Genomic DNA, 22,278 nt, shown 5'->3' with positions numbered 1-22,278 from the left:
TAATCAGCTCATCAAGATGTTTTTCCACAGCAGAAGTGCAGCCATGTGGTGGAAAATATGAGCCAATTATTATAAACGAGGAAAACTCTCTCGGTGAGTAAAACGGTTTACAGATTATGGAAAATGACTCCAGATCAGGACTACATGTTTTTCCCAGCACTTTTACGTCTCTGCACCAACCTTCATTTATATAAAAGCAAATTCTGCGTCCTCGCCTCTTCCCCGATAGCTCCGCGCTGCGATCCGCTCTGAGCAGCTGGAAGTCCGGTAACAGCAGTGCGCGGTCCGGGATGTTTTCACTCAACCATGTCTCGGTGAAGCAGAGAACCGCTGATCCACGGAGGTCTGAGTTTTTACCGGTGAGGAGAAGCAGCTCGTCCATCTTGTTGCTTAGAGAGCGGACACTTGCCAGGTGGATTGAAGGCAGTGGTGTGCGAAGTCCTCTTTTGCGGAGCTTTACCAGCGCGCCAGCACGCTTTCCCCTCCGCAGCTTTCGGCGCAGTATCCCGTATAGTGCCGCAGCTCCGCTTGCTAGGAGCTCAGTGAACCTCGGATCAATGAAAGATGGTGAAAAAATTCCAAGATAGGACTCTCTGATGTTGAGAAGTTCCTCTCTACTGAATGAGACCACAGGATTGTGGCCCGACACCACAGAACTGTGGCTTGAAAAACATAATGAATATGGAATATTTTGTTACTTAAGTCAAATGTAAATTTCCAGTTGCCATAAACATACTTGGTCAAATTAAATAAAAACTGAGATATGATCTGTCACAGAGTTTGCAAGCTAACAGGCTATTTCTATGTGTGAGGTATGCTAGCTTTTAGCTTAAAATTGCTGAAAAATTGGACATAGAAAAAAATAGCCGTGTTCTCCCTTACTAGTGATTGCAAAAATGATGCCCTGAGAAGTTCTAAAGTCCACAAATTAACTAGCTTCAAAATGAAATCCAAACATTTGAAGTCTCCATAAACACTTAGCAGCTTTCTACACCCATATATCAGCTAACGTTTTTGGCAATCTGTCAGATTCCCTCAAGAAATAAATGGCAACGCAGAATTTAAACACTTTATTTTATTAAGGAATAAACAGACAAGATATAATGCATGTTTTGGAGGAGCTGGCTGGCATATTTTGTGGATGTTGGACAAACTCCAGCTGTTTTCTCTTGTTCCAGTCATAGGCTATGCTACTGTAGGTGGCTCCTGGCTGTAGCATTATACAACCTGGTATCACTAAAAAACTGTTTCCCAAAATGTAAAATCTTTTCACTTAAAACAGCTTTACTTAAAGTAATCTTTTATTCAAAGGCTGAAGCATTCATGTATTTACGGGCTGTTGCGGCTATTATGGGTCGATCTGATCTATTGCCAAGGGGTATCAAAGCAAACATTTTAATAAACTCATATCAATACCAAGAACAGTGACTGTAGGGGTACTTTGGTACTTTTTGTTATCTGCCATACCTCAGAGGGATACAGCAGCGAGCAAATGGTTGTTTTCTGGGGGCTTGTAGTTTTGGAAACTGCTTCAAAGTCTGACTCAGACAAATCTTTTATGCTTTATGCATGTCAAAAGAACTAGAAAAAGCTGAAAGTCTGCATCATCAAAAGCACACAGAAAAACATGTGATTTAGTAAAACATTACATCTAGTCAGAGTGTAAGGTTAAAAAACACCCAAGAACTTCATATACATTCAGTGTGATCTGAAAATTGAAATGAAAATGATAAAAATTATCATAAAAAAACTAACAAAACATAAATTTATGGATAAAATCTTTGATACGCATATTTCTCTGATAATATCATACAGACCAAAACATTATTGTATGGATGCCCTGAAATGCTCGTCATCCCGCTCTGTTTCGCTTATAGCATATTTATCTTCTTTACATGTTTCAGTTTCTTATAACAACTATTGTACACAGCTTTATGCTCACACACAGACACACCCTACTCACACTAATCCAGGCTTTTACTGAAGAGGCTACATATGTTGAACCACATCTGCATTTATACTCTCGAGAGCTGCGTCTGCGTGATAAATATGAACAATATAAGTAGAAAATGGACAAAATTTCCTGTCAAACATGGACTTGAGTGTTGAAAAGCCTGAATCCGTGAGAGTAGGCCCCCCATGTGTTGAGAAATATAAAGGAATATTATATTGTTGAGACCTTAAACTGTATGTTGTGCTTCCTGTAGTCCAACATAAAACATTTATTATAAACCTTTGAATAGAACTTCTTTAACATTTACAAGTTATACATACACCAAATTGGTTTACTTCTTATGCTTCCATCGGCTTTGATATTTCAGCAATGCAAAGGGAGACAACAAGAAGAGAAAGGAAGTTTAAGTCATCTTCAAATAAAAAAGAAAGAAAGAAATAAACAAGACACAAGTCCTCAAAGCATTTGTCATAACCAACAATGAACGAAACTCTTGATATTCTTGATTTTCTTTTTTTTTTTAATAATACATTTTTTAAAAACCCCGCTGGTTAAGGTTATGGTCTCAGGTAGATCTTCCACAGTCAATCTTCACAGTTTGTGTAAAAGCAGAGAAACATTCTCGCTAGAGTAATAAAATATCTTGACTATTATTATGGTCACTATCCTTTTTTTCAATTTTCATATTGTTCCATATAAATGGTGGTGGAGACGGGCGATACGTATCACCCTAATGAAGAGCCTGCAGTCTCAAAGTTTTTGCTTTTACTCCCTGTACAACTCAATGTTTTATTCAGCAATTGCTCTTCTCTTTTGTTAAAAAATACTCGCCCACAGGGAAGGAGAATTATGAGAAGAGGGTGGGTTATTCATTCCTTGAGATGTCTTTATCCACTTGCTTGATCTTGAATCGTTTTTTTTCAGAAAAAAAGAAAAAAAAAGATCTTCAGCCTCACTTTTTCGTTTTCATCCACATTGCTTCCGAAAGTGTGGTAAGGGTGGGAGCCCGCTCTGCCTGCTTGGCTGCCCTTCATGTTAAAAAATGCAACGGCTCAGGCGTATCGTGCACACACATGGAGTCACAGGCAACTGTCCCATGGGGAAGATATTCACTGAGCAGTTCAACCTCTGCACTCCCTCTGAGCACGCGTTGCCTTCCCATCAGCACTTGTGGGGCGAAAGAAACGATAGAAAATAGCCCATCAAAAGAAACATGAACAGAGACTTGTTCAATGTTGATTAACACTCAGGCTCACGATTCGGTTTGTAATCTGAAGGCACTTTTGTTTCATGGCAGAAAGTAAAGTGGCTTCTTTTTCCACAGGCAGACAAGTAAACGGATCTCTCTCTACTCTCTGCCTGTTTCGTCTTTCGCAAACCCTTCTTTTGAAGGCATCTCCCTTCTTTTTTTGAAATTTCATTTTAGCTCACTAAACTTGAATTTAAACAGCTGTGTACAACTCTGCTGATCTTTCTGCCTTTTTGCCCTGCCAGCACACTGTCCGTTGGCCACTTGGACTCGTGAGCACAGTGTTATCAGATATGTAGGCAGCTACAGGGGAATAAGCAGACAGAACTAAATGTCAGATTCCAGATTTCCCTACAGAACAGCACCAAGCAGATGAAGAAATGCCAAAGTGTGGTGTGAGGCTGGGCTAGACTGAAAACAATGTTCATGATTGGCATCTGCTGCAAGAAAATAAAAATACACACAGAATGGTCTGATACCACCTATTTGAAAGGAGGGAAACATTATTCAAAATTGTAAAAGTCAGCCGTTTGTCTGTTCTGCGACCATCCAGAGATTTTTCCACATCTTCACAAAATGATTCTTGTGCTTCACAAACTGTTTCCCTCAAACCATGTGAACTCCACTTTCTTGTGCTCATAAAATCATTCCGAGTCCTGCATCAAGGAGTGTTTTACATAAAAGAGGTCTCTTCAAATGAAAAATTAGCATGTATTTTTTATTACTTTTTGTCTTGTCTTTCTTTCATAAACTCCACCCTGCCCTCCCCCTGTGGTCTGTGGTCCTTCCAAGAACCCTGATGCTTTCAGTATGCATGAATTCTCAATTCTCTTTGGTGATTGGATGTTGAGGGTATAGCTCACAGACAGTGGGTCTGAACTCTCTCCTCCCCGATGACAAAGAAACTGGGTCACCTTTGACCTTCCAAGAGAGTCAGAACCAGGGTGGCGTAAAGCAGCCATATATGGGAGGATGTGGACAGAGCATTGGCACTGATATCTAAAGAAAAGAAACAAAAATGAACTGTCAGATTTATGCACTACTGAAAAAGACACCCGTTTTAAGGTAAACATTGGCTCAAATATGGCTCTCATGTGCAGAACATGTGATGATAGCAACAAAGATGAACTGTTATTTGTCTTTCTGATGGTTTATAAGTTATTAAATCATGAACACCTATATTAAAGCACAACTTCTGTTCATGAATATTTTGCTACAGCATCTGATTGTATAAAATCCAGAGAAATGGCATTAAATTGTGAAAAATAACAGCCATATCCCTGGATAAAACAAAATACATTGGTTTTCTGAAACATAGATTAGTTAAGTGGGGCAACATTTCTGGACTGAATGTAATCTGTTAAGGTAAATTTGCAGTGGTACTTTTTTCCTAACTTCCTGTGGTGGCTAGCTATGCTTAAGAGCTAGCTTGTTCATAGCTAGGAACAAAAACATTTGAGCGTTATTATTTTACACCTGTAAATTATTTATTTTAATCAAGCAGTCAATACAGAAAAAGAGAAAACAAAATTGTATTTTATTTATTTATTTGTCTTTTTAAGGCTTCCACTGAGTTTAACTTGCAAAATCTTTCAGCTAACAACAGGGGGGCAGCCCTGGATAAATCCCTCTTTTAATAGTAATCTGTTGGTTGCTATCAATTTTTAGTTTTAGTTAAATAAAAATAAATCAGATACAGTGTAAATCTAACAGCTCAACCACCATGTTTTTTCCAAAGTAAAGTATTTACAAATGCCAGCAGTGCTCCTTAATTTGTAAATTACTATCTGTAAAAACTTTCCATCTCACTCTATGAAAGAAACAAATATTTGATTATCCAATATCTCGAACTATTTTCTCAACACTCAAACAACTTATGGCAGTCTTTATCAGCTTTTTTGTAGCGGTCTACCAGGGTAACGAGTTAGAAATCACCTCCTTTCAGTTCCCTCTGAGATACTGCTCAATATTCTCTCTTACATCTCCTAAAGTCATGTAAGATTCATTGTCTGAGATTGAATTCCATAATTCATAATCCTCTATCCTCAGCTTGGGTGACCGGTCTTTTTGCTCTCAATGAATTAATGTTGTCAGTACTAACCATAAAGGATCCAAAAATAAATTAGAACATCAAATAATATCAATGCCGTAGCAAAAACCATTAATCTAGCAGTCAGGTTTGCTTTTTCTGATTTGTGTTTTTGATTAATTTTCTTCCACCTAAGTAACTAAAACAGGTAGTTCTGCGTTGTTTGTCAGGTACTGAAGATCGACTCTTCCTCCTGTCAGGAATAACAGGAATTAAATCAAAGCAGCAGAGTTTCCCTGGCTAACAATATGCCCTTGTCAACTGCAGGCCATTTTCTGTGGCTCATTTTCTGTTTTTGCCTGGTTTGTTCCTGAGGTGCAATTACTGTGCCCCACTCGGCCAGCAGCACGGCTATCGTTCATGTGATTACAACCTTGTTGCTGTGGCAACCATGTTTTCTCCATGAAATGCTGGCTCGGTGCTGCCAACTGTCTGAGATTAGATTCTGTAAATCTAAAGTATGTCGATGTAAACAAAGAATCTGGAGGTCAGATAAGAAGAAAGAAAGGAGGAGCTGCTGCTACTCACTGGGCGGTGGGTCTCGACACTCCCCTTCCTCTAGTGTGATATCATCAATGGCGATGTCCCCCTCGATTCCTGGTCCCCGGATACCTTCAAGAACAACCTACAGAGAGGAAAACAACTTATTAGAACATTTGCAAATTTTTAAAGGATTTTAAGAGGTTGGATTCAAAATATTACAGCAGGTGGCAGGTGTTGGTCTTAATATTTGATAGAGCTAAATTAAATGTATCGATGTGTTGAACTGTTAAAACACATAAAACTAATTTTTTTTCAGAACTTATTTCTATTTTCCTTCAATGTTATCCTAGTGGTTACAAAATATACCACAGTATCCAAAATACAGGTGGATCTCAGCCACTTCTTTACTAGTTACATCAGCATGCACCTCTGCAGAAAACAAATATGAACACAGGCTGAGACTAAAATAGAGGGCACAAAGAGGATTGTAGGTGCTCAAAGGATTGATTACTTTTTTGTCTCACCTGGAAGGATGATGTTGGATGGATGCTTACTTTGGCCTGCTTCCACCGGTCACCTTGGTTACTGCTTAGTGACCACAGAGGAGCCTCTAAGGTCATTTGGCCCTTTTGCTTTAGGAAAGCATTAAGTGTTCCTGTGTGAAGCAGAGAGAAAGTGAATGCACAAGCTTTCTTCAGCCTTGTATCACAGTCAAATAACATTTACTTACAGGTAAACAAACAATCTTAACCACATATAAGATTTCAGTGATCAGGCACCTAGTCTATGTCATCCTTTCATTGAAATGGGTATGGAAAGCCCATGAGCTGGGCTAGAATACTGTTAGGAGTTACCGGGTGTGTTTTGCAAAAACACAATGTTCGCTTGTGGAAAGAATAATGATTGATCTTTTGGCAATAAGTTACAGTATTAAAAATCATGCAAAAATTACAACTTGCTTTTCCTCACTCCCTCTTAAATACACTGAAATATTAAGGACAGTTGGCTAAATGTACCTATAAAAAAACTAAACAAATAAACAGGTAGGCTGGTTTGCATTTTGTGTTTTCATTCATTAGTTGGTACCCAAACACTGGTGTTCAAACAATGAAATAAACTATCTAACAAATCCCTGTTGATATATAAACAGTTTTGTTCTGCCAACTCTGTCCACCAGACCCAACTGCAACACATAGTTTAGAAAGAAACTATTTTGTATAAAAGGTTCCACAAATCACCCCTGTGTAACAAGTGAAAACAAGACAGATAAACATAAAGACTTTAGGTGCTACCAGATGTATAGTAGCCTCAATAAAACAAAAAAGCAAAACAAAACAAAAAAATCAAGCACTAAATGAAAATCAGTTGTGATCCTAAAGTTGACTCTACTGCCATATCCAACTTCCTCCTTTCTGTCCAAGATCCCAGAAAAGTAAACATTTCATCATTTAATTTTTTATGTCAGGGTATAGCTTTCAAAACAGCATATTAAAGTCTATGATTATAAAATGCTACAATGAAACAAAACTAAAATGATTTGGGTAAAACCTCAAAAAATGCTTTTTGGGTAAAAACATCAAACGCTGTTTATTCATGGTTTCAACACCATCCCTATATTGACGCATGGTAGTGACTGCATCATAGTATGGGGATATCTGTCACTGGAGCACTGAAGGACAGCGGAAATTAACTTTTTGGCACAAGTTGAAGGTCGGATTAAAATAGCCACGAAAAGAAGATTTTTATTTTTCACAGGGAAAAAATTGAAAAAGATTAAAATGACTTTTTAATCTTGCTCCCATATACCACCCACTCAGGAAGACTCAATTGCGTATTCAGGTTCCACTGTGAGGTAAATTGGAATTTAAGGGTTATAATCCCTCCTGTTTCCTTCCTTTTAAAATATTTATATTCTCCTGCACATAAAGCAATGTCAAGCAGTGCCAAAGGTTAAACTCTGGTCATATGAATTAATGTATTTATTAGGTTTTGCAAGTGATAAATTATTCTGTAGCTAAAGATAATCCAGTAAAATTTATGGGTGATATGTGTTGAGAATATTCTGGTTAATCTAAATATGTTCCCTGGGGGTAATAAATATGCTTGATTCCTTTCATTTAAAATAAACAATTTTCCCTTAGTTCAGGTGATTTTTAACCACAAATGGTTCTAACTGAACCAATATATAACCCTTATAATGCTTCCTATTGATATAGAAAACCCTACATGCCAGGTCTGAACTGAAGACTCCCTTCACACAGACCTCCTTTCTGGCCACGGGATATGAAATGAAACAGTAAGATGATGACACTGAGTGCAACCTTTTTACTCTTCCTCCAAAACACAGCAATTGTGGAATTTATTTATATAATTCGTTTCTATTTTCCAAACTGCATGTGTGAAAGGGAGTACTATCCTTTTGTAGTGGACCAACAGGAGCAGCTTCCAAAGGTCCAAATGAGGTCAGCTTTAAACCCAACTGTGAAGCTCAACAGGACCACTCTTTTAGGGTTGAGTGAATTTTAGATTTGGAGTACTTTTGGCTTGGAAAACAGAATCTGAGCACCAACACAACTGGTGAGCCAAAACTGCAGCAACTACAGCTTTGGGTTTAATACATCTTTTCCTCAGCACGGTGTCTCATTACTGCTCAACCCTGTTGGAAAAAAATATATCTAGATGAGGAATTGAGGGGAAGCTACATTGTATGTCTCTGTTCATAGTGTCTCATCAGCACAGCGCACACTTTCCCCAACGACAGCACAATCTCCTGTGAGAGATGAGCTGCCGTACGAAACATGACCTGTGGTTTCATCTCCTGTTGGAGTGTTTAGAATGGAGGAGGATTTCCTGCTGAGCAAGCTGCCTCACTTTTTCTTTGAACCCTTCATGATGGAGGTGGTTATGTCAGTGTCATCACATCCTGAACAAAGGCATGTGTTGTATACTCATTGTTGAACCTCATTTCTTTTTTTAAAGAAGTACCTTTGGCAGCCTTGTGAACCTTAAAGAGATCTAAGACATAAAATATCTGAGTCTGGTAAAAGTGAGAGATAGCTCCTGGAAATGTTTAATTATTTAGCGAGGACAAGAGAGGGGTGAATTGAGGAGCAGTACCACCATCCTTGCTAATAAAAAGTGTGAGCCAAGTCTACTAAAAAGATCAGGCTTTAAACAGACATACCAACTGTTCTTTGCTAGATATCTAATCCTATATACAAAATCCGATGTGGGCTCCAAAGTCAAACTTTGATGTGTGGTTCAGTAATTGAGTGTGACCTTGTCTCAGGTATCCTCTGCTAGCAAACTACGGAGGAGTGTCTTTGAGGCTGTGCCACTGTTCTCCTTAGAGTGTAGGCGCTTTCTATATTGACTGATTGTGGTTTTCAGCACGGCAGCACTGAATTCTGGCTCTGACTCCTTTAAACGTAACCATGCCGCAACATCAAAATAGTAGGATTGAAAGAAGAAGCATAAATAGAAAATTTCTCCCCAACTATTTAACATTTTTATTCAATGTAATATTTACAGGATCTTATACAGTGTTTCGAAAAACGTTTTCTGGTTCAACTTTTTCACATTTTCTAATGGTAAAACCAAAAACGTAAATACATTTTTTGTGTGATAGCTAAGTCTTGGGGGTAATATCTTTCCCTGCTTTGCTCATTTAGAGATTAAAGTTCTTCACCATTCTTCGCTGCAAAATAGCTCAGTCATGCTCAGTCGGACTTGATGAAGAGAGTTTGTGATAAACAACTTTGTCTTTTGTTACCACAGCGTTTCCATCAGTTTTAAATCTGTACTTTGACTGGGCCATTCTTACAATAGTATGCTTTGATCTGAAATATTCAACCTCCATCCTAGGCTCACGTTGTTTGCAGCATCAAACATATTTTTGTCCCGTACTGCTTCGTATTTAGCTCCTTCCATTGTCAGATTAACTCTGACCAGCTCCTATCCATGCAGAATCAAAGCTATTCTACGACATGATACTGCCACCTCCTTGTTTCATCATGCAGATGATGTGTTCAGGGTGATGTGTTACTTTTCTGTCATATATACAGTTTTGTCAAAATGCAAAAATGATACGCTACGCTGCATTTTATTTAGGAGCATCAGAGCAAAGGGCACTAAGTATAAATGTATGCCTCGATTTTTAGGTTTCGTACTGCACAATTAGGCGCTTCTTCCTGTTGGGCTGTCAAACAAAATTTCAATGAAATATACATACATTTTGGGTTTTAAATTAAAAGGTGTTAACTTTCAAGATGTACTAATACTTTTGCCAGCTACTGTATACCTTAGGCAGCAAAGGTCTCCAGAGATTTTCTGTATTGGTTGTAGAGACGGTATACTAAACAAAGTGTAGCTATGGAAGATCTGAGCTGGGTTTCAGGTCCTTGACATTTAGCCCATTCATCATACCACACCATAGTCTGGGCATGGATTTTACTGCAGACAAGGAGGGCAGGGAAGAGAGGGTCTGGCTGGCGATCAATTTGAGCAAATTGGAAATGTCACGGCCTACTCAACCTCGGCAGGGAGCCGGAGGAGTTCTCATCTTCCCCGGCTGAGACGCCCCGCCAACACCTCTATCCTCATTTTCTTCTGACTGCCCTCACTTCCACCTCTCCAGATGTTTGGTCCGGCCCACCTGCCAGGACACTTCCACTCTACATTTCCAGTGGGGCAATCCCAGAAATGAGTTTCAGTATATCCATGTTTTTGCTTTTGAAGTATCAGATATCAGAAGTTTCAGGTTAAAAAAGTCAGTCAGCTTAAGTATAAAAATATTTCAGCATATTTACACTTGCCTGCTTACACATATCTATGTTTTTTTATTTTATGTCACACTCTATGCTTAAGTTCATCAATTCAATTCAATTCAGTTTTATTTATATAGCGCCTATTCACAACACATGTTGTCTCAAGGCACTTCACAAAGTCAGGTACATACATTCCAATTAATCCTAACCATTGAACAGTGCAGTCAGATTCAGTTGTTTATTCAAATTGGATAAAAAGTTGTTCTATCTAAGGAAACCCAGCAGATTGCATCGAGTCAGAGATTTGTAGCATTCACTCCTCCTGGATGAGCATGTAGAGACAGTGGACAGTCACTGGCATTGACTTTGCAGCAATCCCTCATACTGAGCATGCATGTAGCGACAGTGGAGAGGAAAAACTCCCTTTTAACAAGAAGAAACCTCCAGCAGAACCAGGCTCAGTGTGAGCGGCCATCTGCCACGACCGACAGGGGGTTTGAGAGAACAGAGCAGAGACACAAACACAGAAGCACTGATCCAGGAGTACTTTCTATGGGAAGGAAAAGTAAATGTTAAGGGATGTAGCTCCTTTAGTCGATTCATCTAGAAAGAAAGAACAGATAAACTCTGAGCCAGTTTTCAAGGATAGAGTCTCAAAGAGAGCACATATTAGTTACAGTAAAAGCTCAGTCAATTGCTATGTCTAGGAGAGAGAAAGGGTTAAACACTAAAAGACAGTGCCAAGTAACAAATGTTAATACCAAATGAAGAAAACCAGACTAAATACAAAAAAGTGTTTACAAAATATGATTTCGTTTATTGGGGTAGGGCTCTATCTAAACCAATGTGGCTGAAGGTGAAAATATAATAAGGCCTCCTTGCTAAATAATTACTTAACTGTCCTAAACCTCACTTTTTGGAAAGCTGAGTTCAGTTCCACTAACCATTGTCGAGCCTGATTATTTCCAGACCCAGAAGAATTAAAAAAATCTCTTAAATAGAACCTCTGTGATAAACATGAAGTAAATCTCAAAAAGCAGAAAATTATGTTCTCATCGAGAACAGATGAGAAACATAGTCAATAACATCTATCATTCTGGAAAAGGCTAAAATGGCATTTCTAAGGTTTCGAAACTCAAAACACTCAATGAGCCATTAACCTATGGAAGCAAATGGTTACCATATTTCAAATGAAAAAGCATTTCAGAAATGCTTTTTCATTTTAAGAATGTGGCTGCATTGTTTGACTCATAAATGAAATTAGTAATCAATAATTCTATTTGCATTTTAATTTTCTTCTTCAAGACTGCTCATTCTTTCACTTAATTAAAATGAAAAAGAAAAAGACATTTGAGATTTATTTTTCAAAATGTACCCCAGCAAATAGATACCAAAATTCAATTTGAAATGTAAAATTTGAAAATGAAAAAGTATTTCCAGAAATGCTTTTTCATTTTAAGAATGTGGCTGCATTGTTTGACTCATAAATGAAATTATTAATCAATCATCCTATTTGCATTTGCATTTTCTTCTTCAAGACTGCTCATTCCTTCACTAAATTAAAATGAAAAAGAAAAAGACATTTGAGATTTATTTTTTAAAATATGCCCCAGCAAATAGATACCAGAATTCAATTTGAAATGTAAAATTTGAAAATGAAAAAGCATTTCCAGAAATGCTTTTTCATTTAAGAATGTGGCTGCGTAATTTGACCCATAAATAAAATTAGTAATCAATCATCCTATTTGCATTTGCATTTTCTTCTTCATGACTGCACATTTTATGCCATAATCAAAAAGAAAACAAAGCAGACATTGCTTTTTCGTTTTCGTGGTCTGCCCCCAAAGTACTGCCCTGAACTCGAAAACGAAAAAGCATTCCGAGCTGCGGGCGCAGAAGAGTGACGTCAGCAGCCGCTCTTCCTCAGCTCCCTGCTGACCGAGCTACCCATCTTGTTCGGTGGGAGGCGCTGTGCACGTCTGCATTGCATTACATTGCAAACGTGCCGAGAAATTGATTGAATTGCAGCAGGGCCGAGCTCAATTTGTGGCAGTGGCAGGCAGAACTGGTAGTTCCGCCACAGCTCCACAGTTCCGGTGGCAGCTTCGGTGGCAGGCTGTGGCAATTCCGCCACAGCCTGCCACCGAAGCTGCCACCAGAACTGCCACAGCTTGCCGCACGGTGGCACGGGATTCCGCGAGGATGCCAGAAGGTGCCAGACCGGCCGTAAAAGCTTGCCAATGCGGTTGCCGCTGTTTTTGTGGAAGCTGATGCTGATTATCGGCAAATGGGTTGTCATTATTGTTATAGCCTGTTACCTTTAAATAATGATTTCATTATTGATTATTATTTAATAAACAGCTTTAGACCCATAACATAAGGTGATTGTATTTACTTGACATGGAAAATAAATAGCACTATGTGTATGTGTGACGTGTTGAAAGGATGACGAAGATTTATTGCACAAACAGCCGGTTTATTATAGAGCATGAGCGGCTATTCTGAATCGTCACTCACAGAAAAATATAAATAAATGCTTAAAAACACGATGTCCCAGGCCACAAGGCTGCCACAAGGATGCCACAGCCTGCCACCGGAACTACCAGTTCTGCCTGCCACTGCCACAAATTGAGCTCGGCCCTGCTGCAATTCAATCAATTTCTCGGCACGTTTGCAATGTAATGCAATGCAGACGTACACAGCGCCTCCCACCAAACAAGATGGGTAGCTCGGTCAGCAGGGAGCTGAGGAAGAGCGGCTGCTGACGTCACTCTTCTGCGCCCGCAGCTCAGAATGCTTTTTCGTTTTCGAGTTCTGGGCAGTACTTTGCGGGCAGACCACGAAAACGAAAAAGCAATGTCTGCTTTGTTTTCTTTTTGATTATGGCATAAAATGTGCAGTCATGAAGAAGAAAATGCAAATGCAAATAGGATGATTGATTACTAGTTTTATTTATGGGTCAAATAATGCAGCCACATTCTTAAAATGAAAAAGCATTTCTGGAAATGCTTTTTCATTTTCAAATTTTACATTTCAAATTGAATTTTGGTATCTATTTGCTGGGGTACATTTTGAAAAATAAATCTCAAATGTCATTTTCATTTTAATTAAGTGAAAGAATGAGCAGTCTTGAAGAAGAAAATTAAAATGCAAATAGGATTATTGATAACTAATTTCATTTATGAGTCAAACAATGCAGCCACATTCTTAAAATGAAAAAGCATTTCTGAAAATGCTTTTTCATTTGAAATATGGTAACGATTTGCTTCCATATTAACCAGAAATGGAAGGAACATGAAACAGTGAACCTCCCTAAGAGCGGCAAGCCAACCATATTTACTCCAAGAGTGCATGTATTACTCATTCAGGGGGTGATAAAGAACTTAAAACAACATATAAAATGCTGCTGGCATCACTTGCCTCAGTTAGGATCAGTGTTTATAATTCAATAATAATAAAGAGACTGAGCAAAAATTGCACATTTGGGAGAGTTCCAAGGTGAAAACCACTGCTAATCAGCAAGAATACAAAGAATTCACATTCCCAAAAAAAAAAAACAACAAAAAAAAAAAAACTATCCCCAACACTTCTGGGTAAATGTTCTATGGACTGACAAGAGAAAGGTAGAAATTTGTGAATCCTTTTGCATACAGCATAAAACTAACACAGCATTTCAGTTGAAGAACATCACACTGACAGCCAGTCATTTTGATGACATTTTCTTCTTCTTCTTCTTCTTAAGCGTGCTTCCTGACAATGAGAATTTACCTTTCAGATATCAGATTTTTTATAGATTTGAGACTGATAAAAAAATTTTATTTATAGAGACTTGATTTTTCATACTTAGTGAGGCTACGCATGCACTGTGTGTAAGCTTTAGTGAGACTGTCCCCCATCCATTTGTGACACACAAGACTACATTAATTTGGCCACAATAACTGCAGTAAAATGCTGCTACGGTGTTAGCCCTAATGTAAAATGTATAAATGTTGCTGGTTACGTACAACAATGTACAAAATGTACTCCCAATAACATCTGCTTATATCTGAGGAGCTTATCCTAACAGTATAAATTTGGCCAAAGATAATCAATAGGATATTAATCTTGTAAAAAGCTGTCACTAATAAACAGAGGTTGCTGACCTCTAAACTCAACTTTCTACATGTGATTCATTATGCTTTAATTATACGTTTAAGTCCTTGATGCCTCAACTTATTTTGTCAGTTATAGTTGGAATTAATGTTTTTTTTATTTATATTTTTTGAGGACTTTTGATGATTTTATAATTTTCATGATGTGACTGCAACAGATCTGCTATCAGCATTATGAAGCCTTCAAACCGCTCAGAATGTCTGGCTGCTCTCTACTCCTTCCTCACAATGACAGACATTTTTAAGACACACAAAATGATTGCTGACCTTAAGGATGATGTAAGGTGACTCACAGAAAAACTGCTTAAGAGAGAAGCTGTGTTGGATAGTCATCTGCACAGAACCCTCTAATGCTAGAGACAGTTCGGTGGAACCCTTAGTAATGTGACTGACGTCTAGCTGCATTCCAAACCTCTCCTCGCCTTGGACAGAGGTGGTGATCCATGGCCAGAGGATAGTATCTATTGACCATATCCATCCCTGATATCAGCACCTATTTTAAACTGCTTTTCTGTGTTTGCTGATCAAATCCTTTGCAGTATGTCAAATCTTCAATTCTCAAGCCTTGCAGTTTTCATCATACTGTTCTCAGTCAAGCAAAATCCTCGTCCACTCTTCCCATTGACCATTTTGATCATAATGGAAACGTCCAATTTCATAATGTCACTACAAGGTGGTTTAAAGAAGCTGCTTGCCCCGTTAGTTTGGATAACCTTCCAGGTCTCCTAAAATGATACTGAACTTGATGGGTTTTCCTGTAAAAAAACATTTAACATATTTGAATGAGATCATAAAAAAACTCCAGAATTGCTAACTTTACTTATTTCCTTAAAACAAAAACAGCTCAAAAGATTCAGTACAATAAATAAGATTGTTTCTGCTAGAACTCCCATATACCTGTTATTTCAAAGTTTAACTGTAACAGCTTTCTGACATTCTTTGAGAGTAAAGTCAGGAATTTCAGGGCTACTTTTCCACCTCTATTCTTCCGTTTATTCATCTTCTTCCCAATCATGATCATTGTTCACACTAAGTTTTTAGTGTCCCCACTAGGCTATAGGCTATTATTGAGCCTATACAAAATAATTAATAGGCCATTTCTTAATTACCTTTTACATCAGATATCTCTGGAAAAGTTGTAGCCAACCAACTGCTGGCTCTTCTGGAACAACACACATTTTTTTTACAAATACCAGTTAACAGAAATTGCTCTGCTGAAAGTGTCTAACAACAGCATGATAGTCCCAGACACTGGGAAATTTACTGTTTTAGCCTTTAGACCTTTCTGCAGCCTTTGACACTGTCGATCACATCATCTAAATTAAATGAACCGCCTGCCTGCCTGCCTGCCTTTCTTTCCTTCTTTGCTTTTCCAGTTTTTGACATCTCTATTGATTATCACTGTTAATCACTATAAGATTGTAGTTCTTCTTCACAGAAAGACACATTATTTATGCACATCATCTGAGAAAGCCTTGTTTCATGTTAATTGGAGATAACACTTATGTGAGTATTTTGGTTTCACTCAGGTATATGAAAAATGGTTAGAGAGAAAGTGAAAAGCGACAGAATGCCTGAAAGTTCTTTATTTTTATATTCTTCCCTGCTGTGCCTTCTGCAAACCAAGAGCCCTTCACAGCTGAAGCATCCTCCTGAAGGGTGCATGCAGAAGCAGGTGTGCAGGCACAGCTAACAGTTTAGATGTTTCAGAGATGTAGTTCTTGTTTTAAGTGTAGAGGAACAGGTGTATACTATCGGTAACATGCCTTGAAGGAAACAAGTTTTTATATATGCGGGCAGCACACACAGCACACAGCCATATCCTATATACAGGCAAGGTATTATCCTCAGTTCATATTTGTAAGGTTTAAAAAAGCAGCCTTGAGTTCATGTGTCCCATTTACTGAGGCAGTCCTCGACGCAGCTTTCACGGGATCGAGTCCCGGCCCATTGACCTTTGCTGTATGTCTTCCCCTCTCTCTCTCCACCTCATTTTCTGTTGGTCAACTTACAAAATACAGTCCACTAGTGCCACAAAAATAATAAATAAAACAACAAACAAAAATCAGCCTTGTTAAGGTGCAGAGTTCAAAGGAAATATTCACAACTTTCATGAACTTTCTTGTAAACATAAACAACGCTGCTGATAATACTGTGAAAATCCAATATCCTCATTTATGTGACAGTTTACTTTGAATAATAAATTAACTTTTACACAGCAAAAGAATCTGCAAAGTGACAAAGTTGGTAATATAAAAGATTAATTAAAACAATCCTAGCAAGAAAAACGGATAAATTTTATCCTCAACTCCAACCAAAAAACATCAATCGCTCTGTCCTCTAGAGTTCTACTGAGAGCTACCCTCATACTATGATGCAGCCACTACAGTGTTTTACTGAGGGGATGTTTTTAAACCAATTAATAAGTTACCCCTTAAACTCTTTGCAAGGCTGTTGCCTGAAATGCTCAAGTGTAATGTCACTGCAGCATCCTTATGATCAATGTCTTTTGCATGCTGTTTTAAAAGCTTAGACATTGCCCAAACATGAAAGCAAAGACTTGATGAAATGGTTAAGGACATATGCAAACAAAGGACCATAGATTTAGATCACTTTATTTTTCTTTTTTTAAATAAAAGAGATAAGTCACTCTTTTTGAGTCTAAATCGCTTTTGCTGGTGCAAATAAAGTACTTCACATAGAAAGAATAATTGCTTATGTAGTGGGCCAGAGTGTTTTTCCAGTCTCATTCAGGTGGTCCCTTATAACATGTGCAGTCCCTAATGATAGAAGCTAAACCTGAGGCAGACATTTCACCACAAATAGCCTTCAAACTGAGTCTGTTTTAGTGTGGCAGAGCTTGTCTTATCCACAACTCCCAAATGCACAAACACTACAAACAGCATGTACTCAGAGAGCAGGAGTGCTTGCGGTCGACTGATTGGGTCCCCGGTGAAGAGAGTCACTGGTGAGCAGCAGAGTGCTCCTTCAGTCGTTCCACTATCTTCAAATGGGCCATGCAAGGTTGTTATCTATATTCAGAAATGAATGTTAAGAGCTAATGCCCAGGATCTCTGTACACACCTTTGAGGGGCTTTGTTGCAAAAATGAGATACCTTTTTGCTTGAGACATCTGTCAGACACACTTGCTAAATTTAAGCTTCAAAGCACAAATCTCCAACCTGCAACCACCATGGATAAAACTCTGTTTATTACAAGAAGAAAGATGCTTCTCTGTAGCAACATTGCTTTGGTTTCTCTAAGAATACGTAGTTTCTTCATATCAGAAACCCAGAAATAGTTAAAGAATTGCATGATTCTATAAATTAAATTAAAATAGCCTTGTTATGTGTTTTTATTTTTATTTTGTTGAGTTGGATAACTACAGTGAGTCTCAATTGAGCAGAGAACTGCAATTAAATTTGAGCTCACACAGAAAACTTCAACGATATGTTCTTTAAAGAATCACAGTTAATTTTCATTTCCTATAGTGTATTTCTGATTCAAGTAAAATAATCTCTGTCACTTTGTATTGCTATTTGTTCTGAAAAGCAACACAGATGTTTGCGTTTTAGGATTAAAAGACAGTAATACAAAAGCATGTCTTACCTATGTGTTTTCCATACATGTGGTAAAAGAATCCAAAGCAGTAGGCAGGTGGGTTCGTGATGCCGTACGGGTTTTTGGGTGCAATGTTGAAAAAGGGGCTTACAAGCCGTGCCTGGTCTCCCTCCTTACGTGGCCTGGATGTCTCAATATACATGTAGAACCCTTTAAGAAATAGGGACACATTTTTTAAATGTAGGAATTAGTCTTCTGTGCATAAAAAGAACAAGCAGTCCAAAGAAAAGGGAAACATTTTAAATCCCCTCAGTCAGCAGAAAAGCTTCACTGAACTCAATACTGAATCAACTTACATCCTCACTAACAACAAAACATTGTTGCTCAAAGATGTCGATTCATTTTTACAGGTTAACACCTTCATGCAACTTTGTTTTATATTTACTAAACTCCACTCATTCCAGCAAAATAAAGTAAAAGCAACAGAAAACCAAAAATAATTTTATAATTTTTATTAAAAACAATAAACTGTTATATAAATAAACTGAGCAACCCAGCTAGCATGTTCTAATGGTTTTTAGAACATGCTAGTTATATCAGCCTTTGGTAGTCATTCATTCATTGATATAAGAAGCTTCATCATGGAAAATCCATGGACAACATTGTTTCTTGAATAAAAGCAATAACCAAACTTATAGCAACATTAACCTGCAGATACATACTGTATCATAGGTAAAGTGAAGGATATAAAGTAATTTCCTTTAGCCGGTGCCCAATGTTTCCATTCCCAGCCACAGTGGCTGGAGATTTGTACCAGTCATTCAAACATATTTCAAGCCACTATTTGTTTAAATTGTGAAAAATCATAGTCTAATCTATTTATATTTCTGTAAAAAGCAGAACAGTACTGTACACTAAATGCCATGATATGCCATGCATGTGTACTGGCAGATATTGATGATGGAGGCAGCCGGCTGCTGACCCCTCCGGGTTGATTAGCCCATAACCAAATCGTAGCCACACATTACCATTTTTAACACACTAGTTTGTATACATGGAGGACTGCTTAATTATTAGATGTCAATTTAATTATTTTAGCAGCCCAGGATTTTTGCTAAGTTGCAAAGCTTTGAAACCATAAAACTACTTCAATTTCGTGCAAAATCCTATATATTTGTACATTCTTTTGTACAGATTTTAAATAACATCTCTTTTTTCCTGATTGTGGTTCTGATCCCTCTTTGGGCCAGCTGATTCTCATTTATTTATAGCCCCTTATAACACCAAATTAGGTTTGATTGGATGTTTAAACAGAAGAAAAAACGCTTATATCAAAAAGGCATCAAAATTAATAATTTGAATATCAATATTCATCAGCTAAAGCCTTTGTGTGTTGCAGGGTCAAACTTTCCATAATCCAAGTCACTACAGGTTGATTTATAATGATTTATTTATTTGAAATGGTAGTAGCGGCACTTTTTAACTAACATTTGTTAAGACTGGATTTAAGAAGCACATTTTTCAAAGTTGACAAATTAAAGTACACCTGCATTTTAGCCCAAATTATTTATACTTCTGGCAGATTTGGGATAAAAGTAGTTTTACCAACGTCTTTCTTCTGCCTGAAAGTTATATTAAAGTTTTGGACGGGCCCAGCCAGAGTCCTGACTTGAATGTTAGAATGTGTGGGTCGATCAAAAAACTAGGCTTATGTCAAGGGGGACCTTCCAGCCTCAAAGAGCTGGAGCTTATCACCAAAAATAAACCATCAAAAGAACCGTGGAAATATGCAAAAACCTGGCCAGCACTTATAAGAAGGGATTAATTGTTGTCATGCCAATATTATTTACCACTGATTATTTACTAAATCCTAATTTTATGATTGATACTTCTTTTAACTTGTCTTTGAGAGGTGACTGTCTATATCTTACCAGAAAAAAATGTCTTGGTTGAATGAACCTAATGTCAAAACTAAATTTGTCAGGGGAAGTAATAATTTTGGGTTGCAAAGTAGAAAAAGTCATAGCGTGTTTTGTTTTTTAATTTGCATTCAAATAAAAAAAGACCCAAGTTCATCTTTTAGATTCCTCAAACCTAAATATGCATTGAACGATAAAATCAAGCTATGATTATAATACTTTATGAACCATTATATTTGTTTCATTTTCAGTGGGTTTCACTAGTAAAAAAGTTACAAGTTTTGACTGTGAAACTTCTAAAAACAGTAAATGGGTCAAACAATAAACTTGTTCATAGTTGAGATATCAACTATATTTAAACTCACGGACCGCATAATGGAAACTAAACCTTCCTTGTGAAAGATAAAGTGCAAGGATTTCTTTGAGGTTTGCAACAGCCCAGGGCCAATCTGGCTGATAACATGTGGGTTAAACTTTACACTCCTTCGGCCTGACAGTCATAGACTGCACAGCAGCCAGAGTCAGAGTCGTCTGATTGTGTCTGAGCCAAATAATCTGAAGCCAATCTGTGCCTTGCCACAGGCACAAGGAAGGTAGCTAGTGAGCAGCTCCACGCCCCTGCAACCAAAATCAAATGGAATATCTCCCTCTGTTGAATCTGATATCAGATAATTATACACAGAACGGAATGGGCCCAGTAATGAAATGCTGGACATTTAGAAACCATTAGGTGATTAAGGCCAATGCATTATTTACTGCTTCAGCTGCTATTGGAGCCACAGCAGCATAATAGCCATTTATATTCCATCATAGATAATAAGAGAACTCGTATGGAATCCTCAGACTGATTCAAACATATCTGATTTTAATGGTTCTTTACTGATTGAGTTAGTTAATTCACAGACCATGGGGCTAGCAAGATTAGTTTAAAAATAAATAATCGAGGCTGCCCATTGTTAGACTGCGTTGTGACACTGCTGTAAACATGTCTTATGCAATCAGAAACTGAATGATACAAACTTATTTCAGCTTGTCACAAAGAGGCACTTTTACTGACATGTTTGAATAAAAGGTACCAAAATAGTCAAAACAGTCTTATGAAATGTTTATGTTGGCACATCATTCACCATTAGCACAGTAATCACATTATTTTCGGTGCACTTTGAAGATTTATGTTATCTTACATGGACTAAGTCACAAAACCAAAGTTGAGCCGATGTTCGAGTGTGTGCGCACACAGTTTCTGAGCTATGCCACAATATAGAAATTCAATGACATTTCAAACTGAAAAGACTCACAATAGGAAACACAAAGATGGCGATTAGAGAAGTTCATTGGCAAATGATTATTTCTTTGGCGCTCGGATCCCAGAGGAAGACATGAATGCTGAGAATATCATGAGCTTGAATGGACATTTTAGGCTTAGGATTAGAGATGTCTTCCCCCTGGGATCCGACTGGTGGTGGGGTGAATGCCAGAGGAGGTGAGGAGACCGGGAGAAAATTGGAAGGAAGATGGTGGAGGTGGGGTAGAGGAGGGTCAAGCTCGGCTGAAGAGCAGGAGGGATCCATGACTGGTGGTCCTTAAAAGCAAAGCATCAGAGGGTGATTGGCTGAAGAGGCAAGCGGACTTGACACTGGACGGAGGGGAGACGCATGGAGGAGTCATTGGATGGAGCAGGTGGTGAGGGTGAGTCGTTCAGTCTGAATTTTCGTCAAAACTCCATTTCTTTAGACCAGGCATGTGTATCGTTGACCAGTTGTGTGAAAAGTCACATTTAAGTTTTTCCAGTCTTTTTTTTAATCTAAGGAGCCTGTTGAAGAGTTTCTATAAGCATGGACAAAATCATATTGGTATTGCTGGCAATATTCCAGTTCTCTGCATGGGTATTTGACCTAAAGTCTGAAACACCATACAAGTGTAGCCAAGTAAAAATGTCATTAATAGCATACATCTAAGCATTACATCATTAATTGACTAATCACTTGTCCAAAAAGATCATAAAAATACAGTCTTGTTTTGTTTTCCTTGGAAATATTTCTGCTATTTAGAAGTCTTTTTATGATGATACCCGTCACTGTGTGTGGTGGTAGGATAACATGAGTC

At 38.0% G+C, this 22,278-nt stretch overlaps 1 protein-coding gene across 4 annotated transcripts in view; it reads right to left on the bottom strand.

The window, feature by feature from the left end:
* Positions 1 to 1,055: 1,055 nt before the first annotated feature.
* The window catches only part of LOC124881945 (MAM domain-containing glycosylphosphatidylinositol anchor protein 2-like), a 309,655-nt gene continuing 288,432 nt past the window's right edge, over positions 1,056 to 22,278 (bottom strand). For all 4 annotated transcript variants that reach the window (XM_047387943.1, XM_047387942.1, XM_047387944.1 and 1 more), the window contains 4 exons: positions 18,302 to 18,463; positions 6,300 to 6,430; positions 5,821 to 5,917; positions 1,056 to 4,202 (listed from right to left, as the gene is read on the bottom strand). In XM_047387943.1, coding sequence (XP_047243899.1) covers positions 4,114 to 4,202; positions 5,821 to 5,917; positions 6,300 to 6,430; positions 18,302 to 18,463 — 479 coding nt within the window. In that variant the 3' untranslated portion in view covers positions 1,056 to 4,113. The remainder of the gene's footprint in view (positions 4,203 to 5,820; positions 5,918 to 6,299; positions 6,431 to 18,301; positions 18,464 to 22,278) is intronic.

The sequence above is a fragment of the Girardinichthys multiradiatus genome, chromosome 15 (genome assembly GCF_021462225.1).
Source record: "Girardinichthys multiradiatus isolate DD_20200921_A chromosome 15, DD_fGirMul_XY1, whole genome shotgun sequence".
Lineage (NCBI taxonomy): Eukaryota > Metazoa > Chordata > Actinopteri > Cyprinodontiformes > Goodeidae > Girardinichthys > Girardinichthys multiradiatus.
The sequence above is the reverse complement of the archived record's forward strand: the minus strand, read 5'-3'. Positions and strand labels throughout refer to the sequence as shown.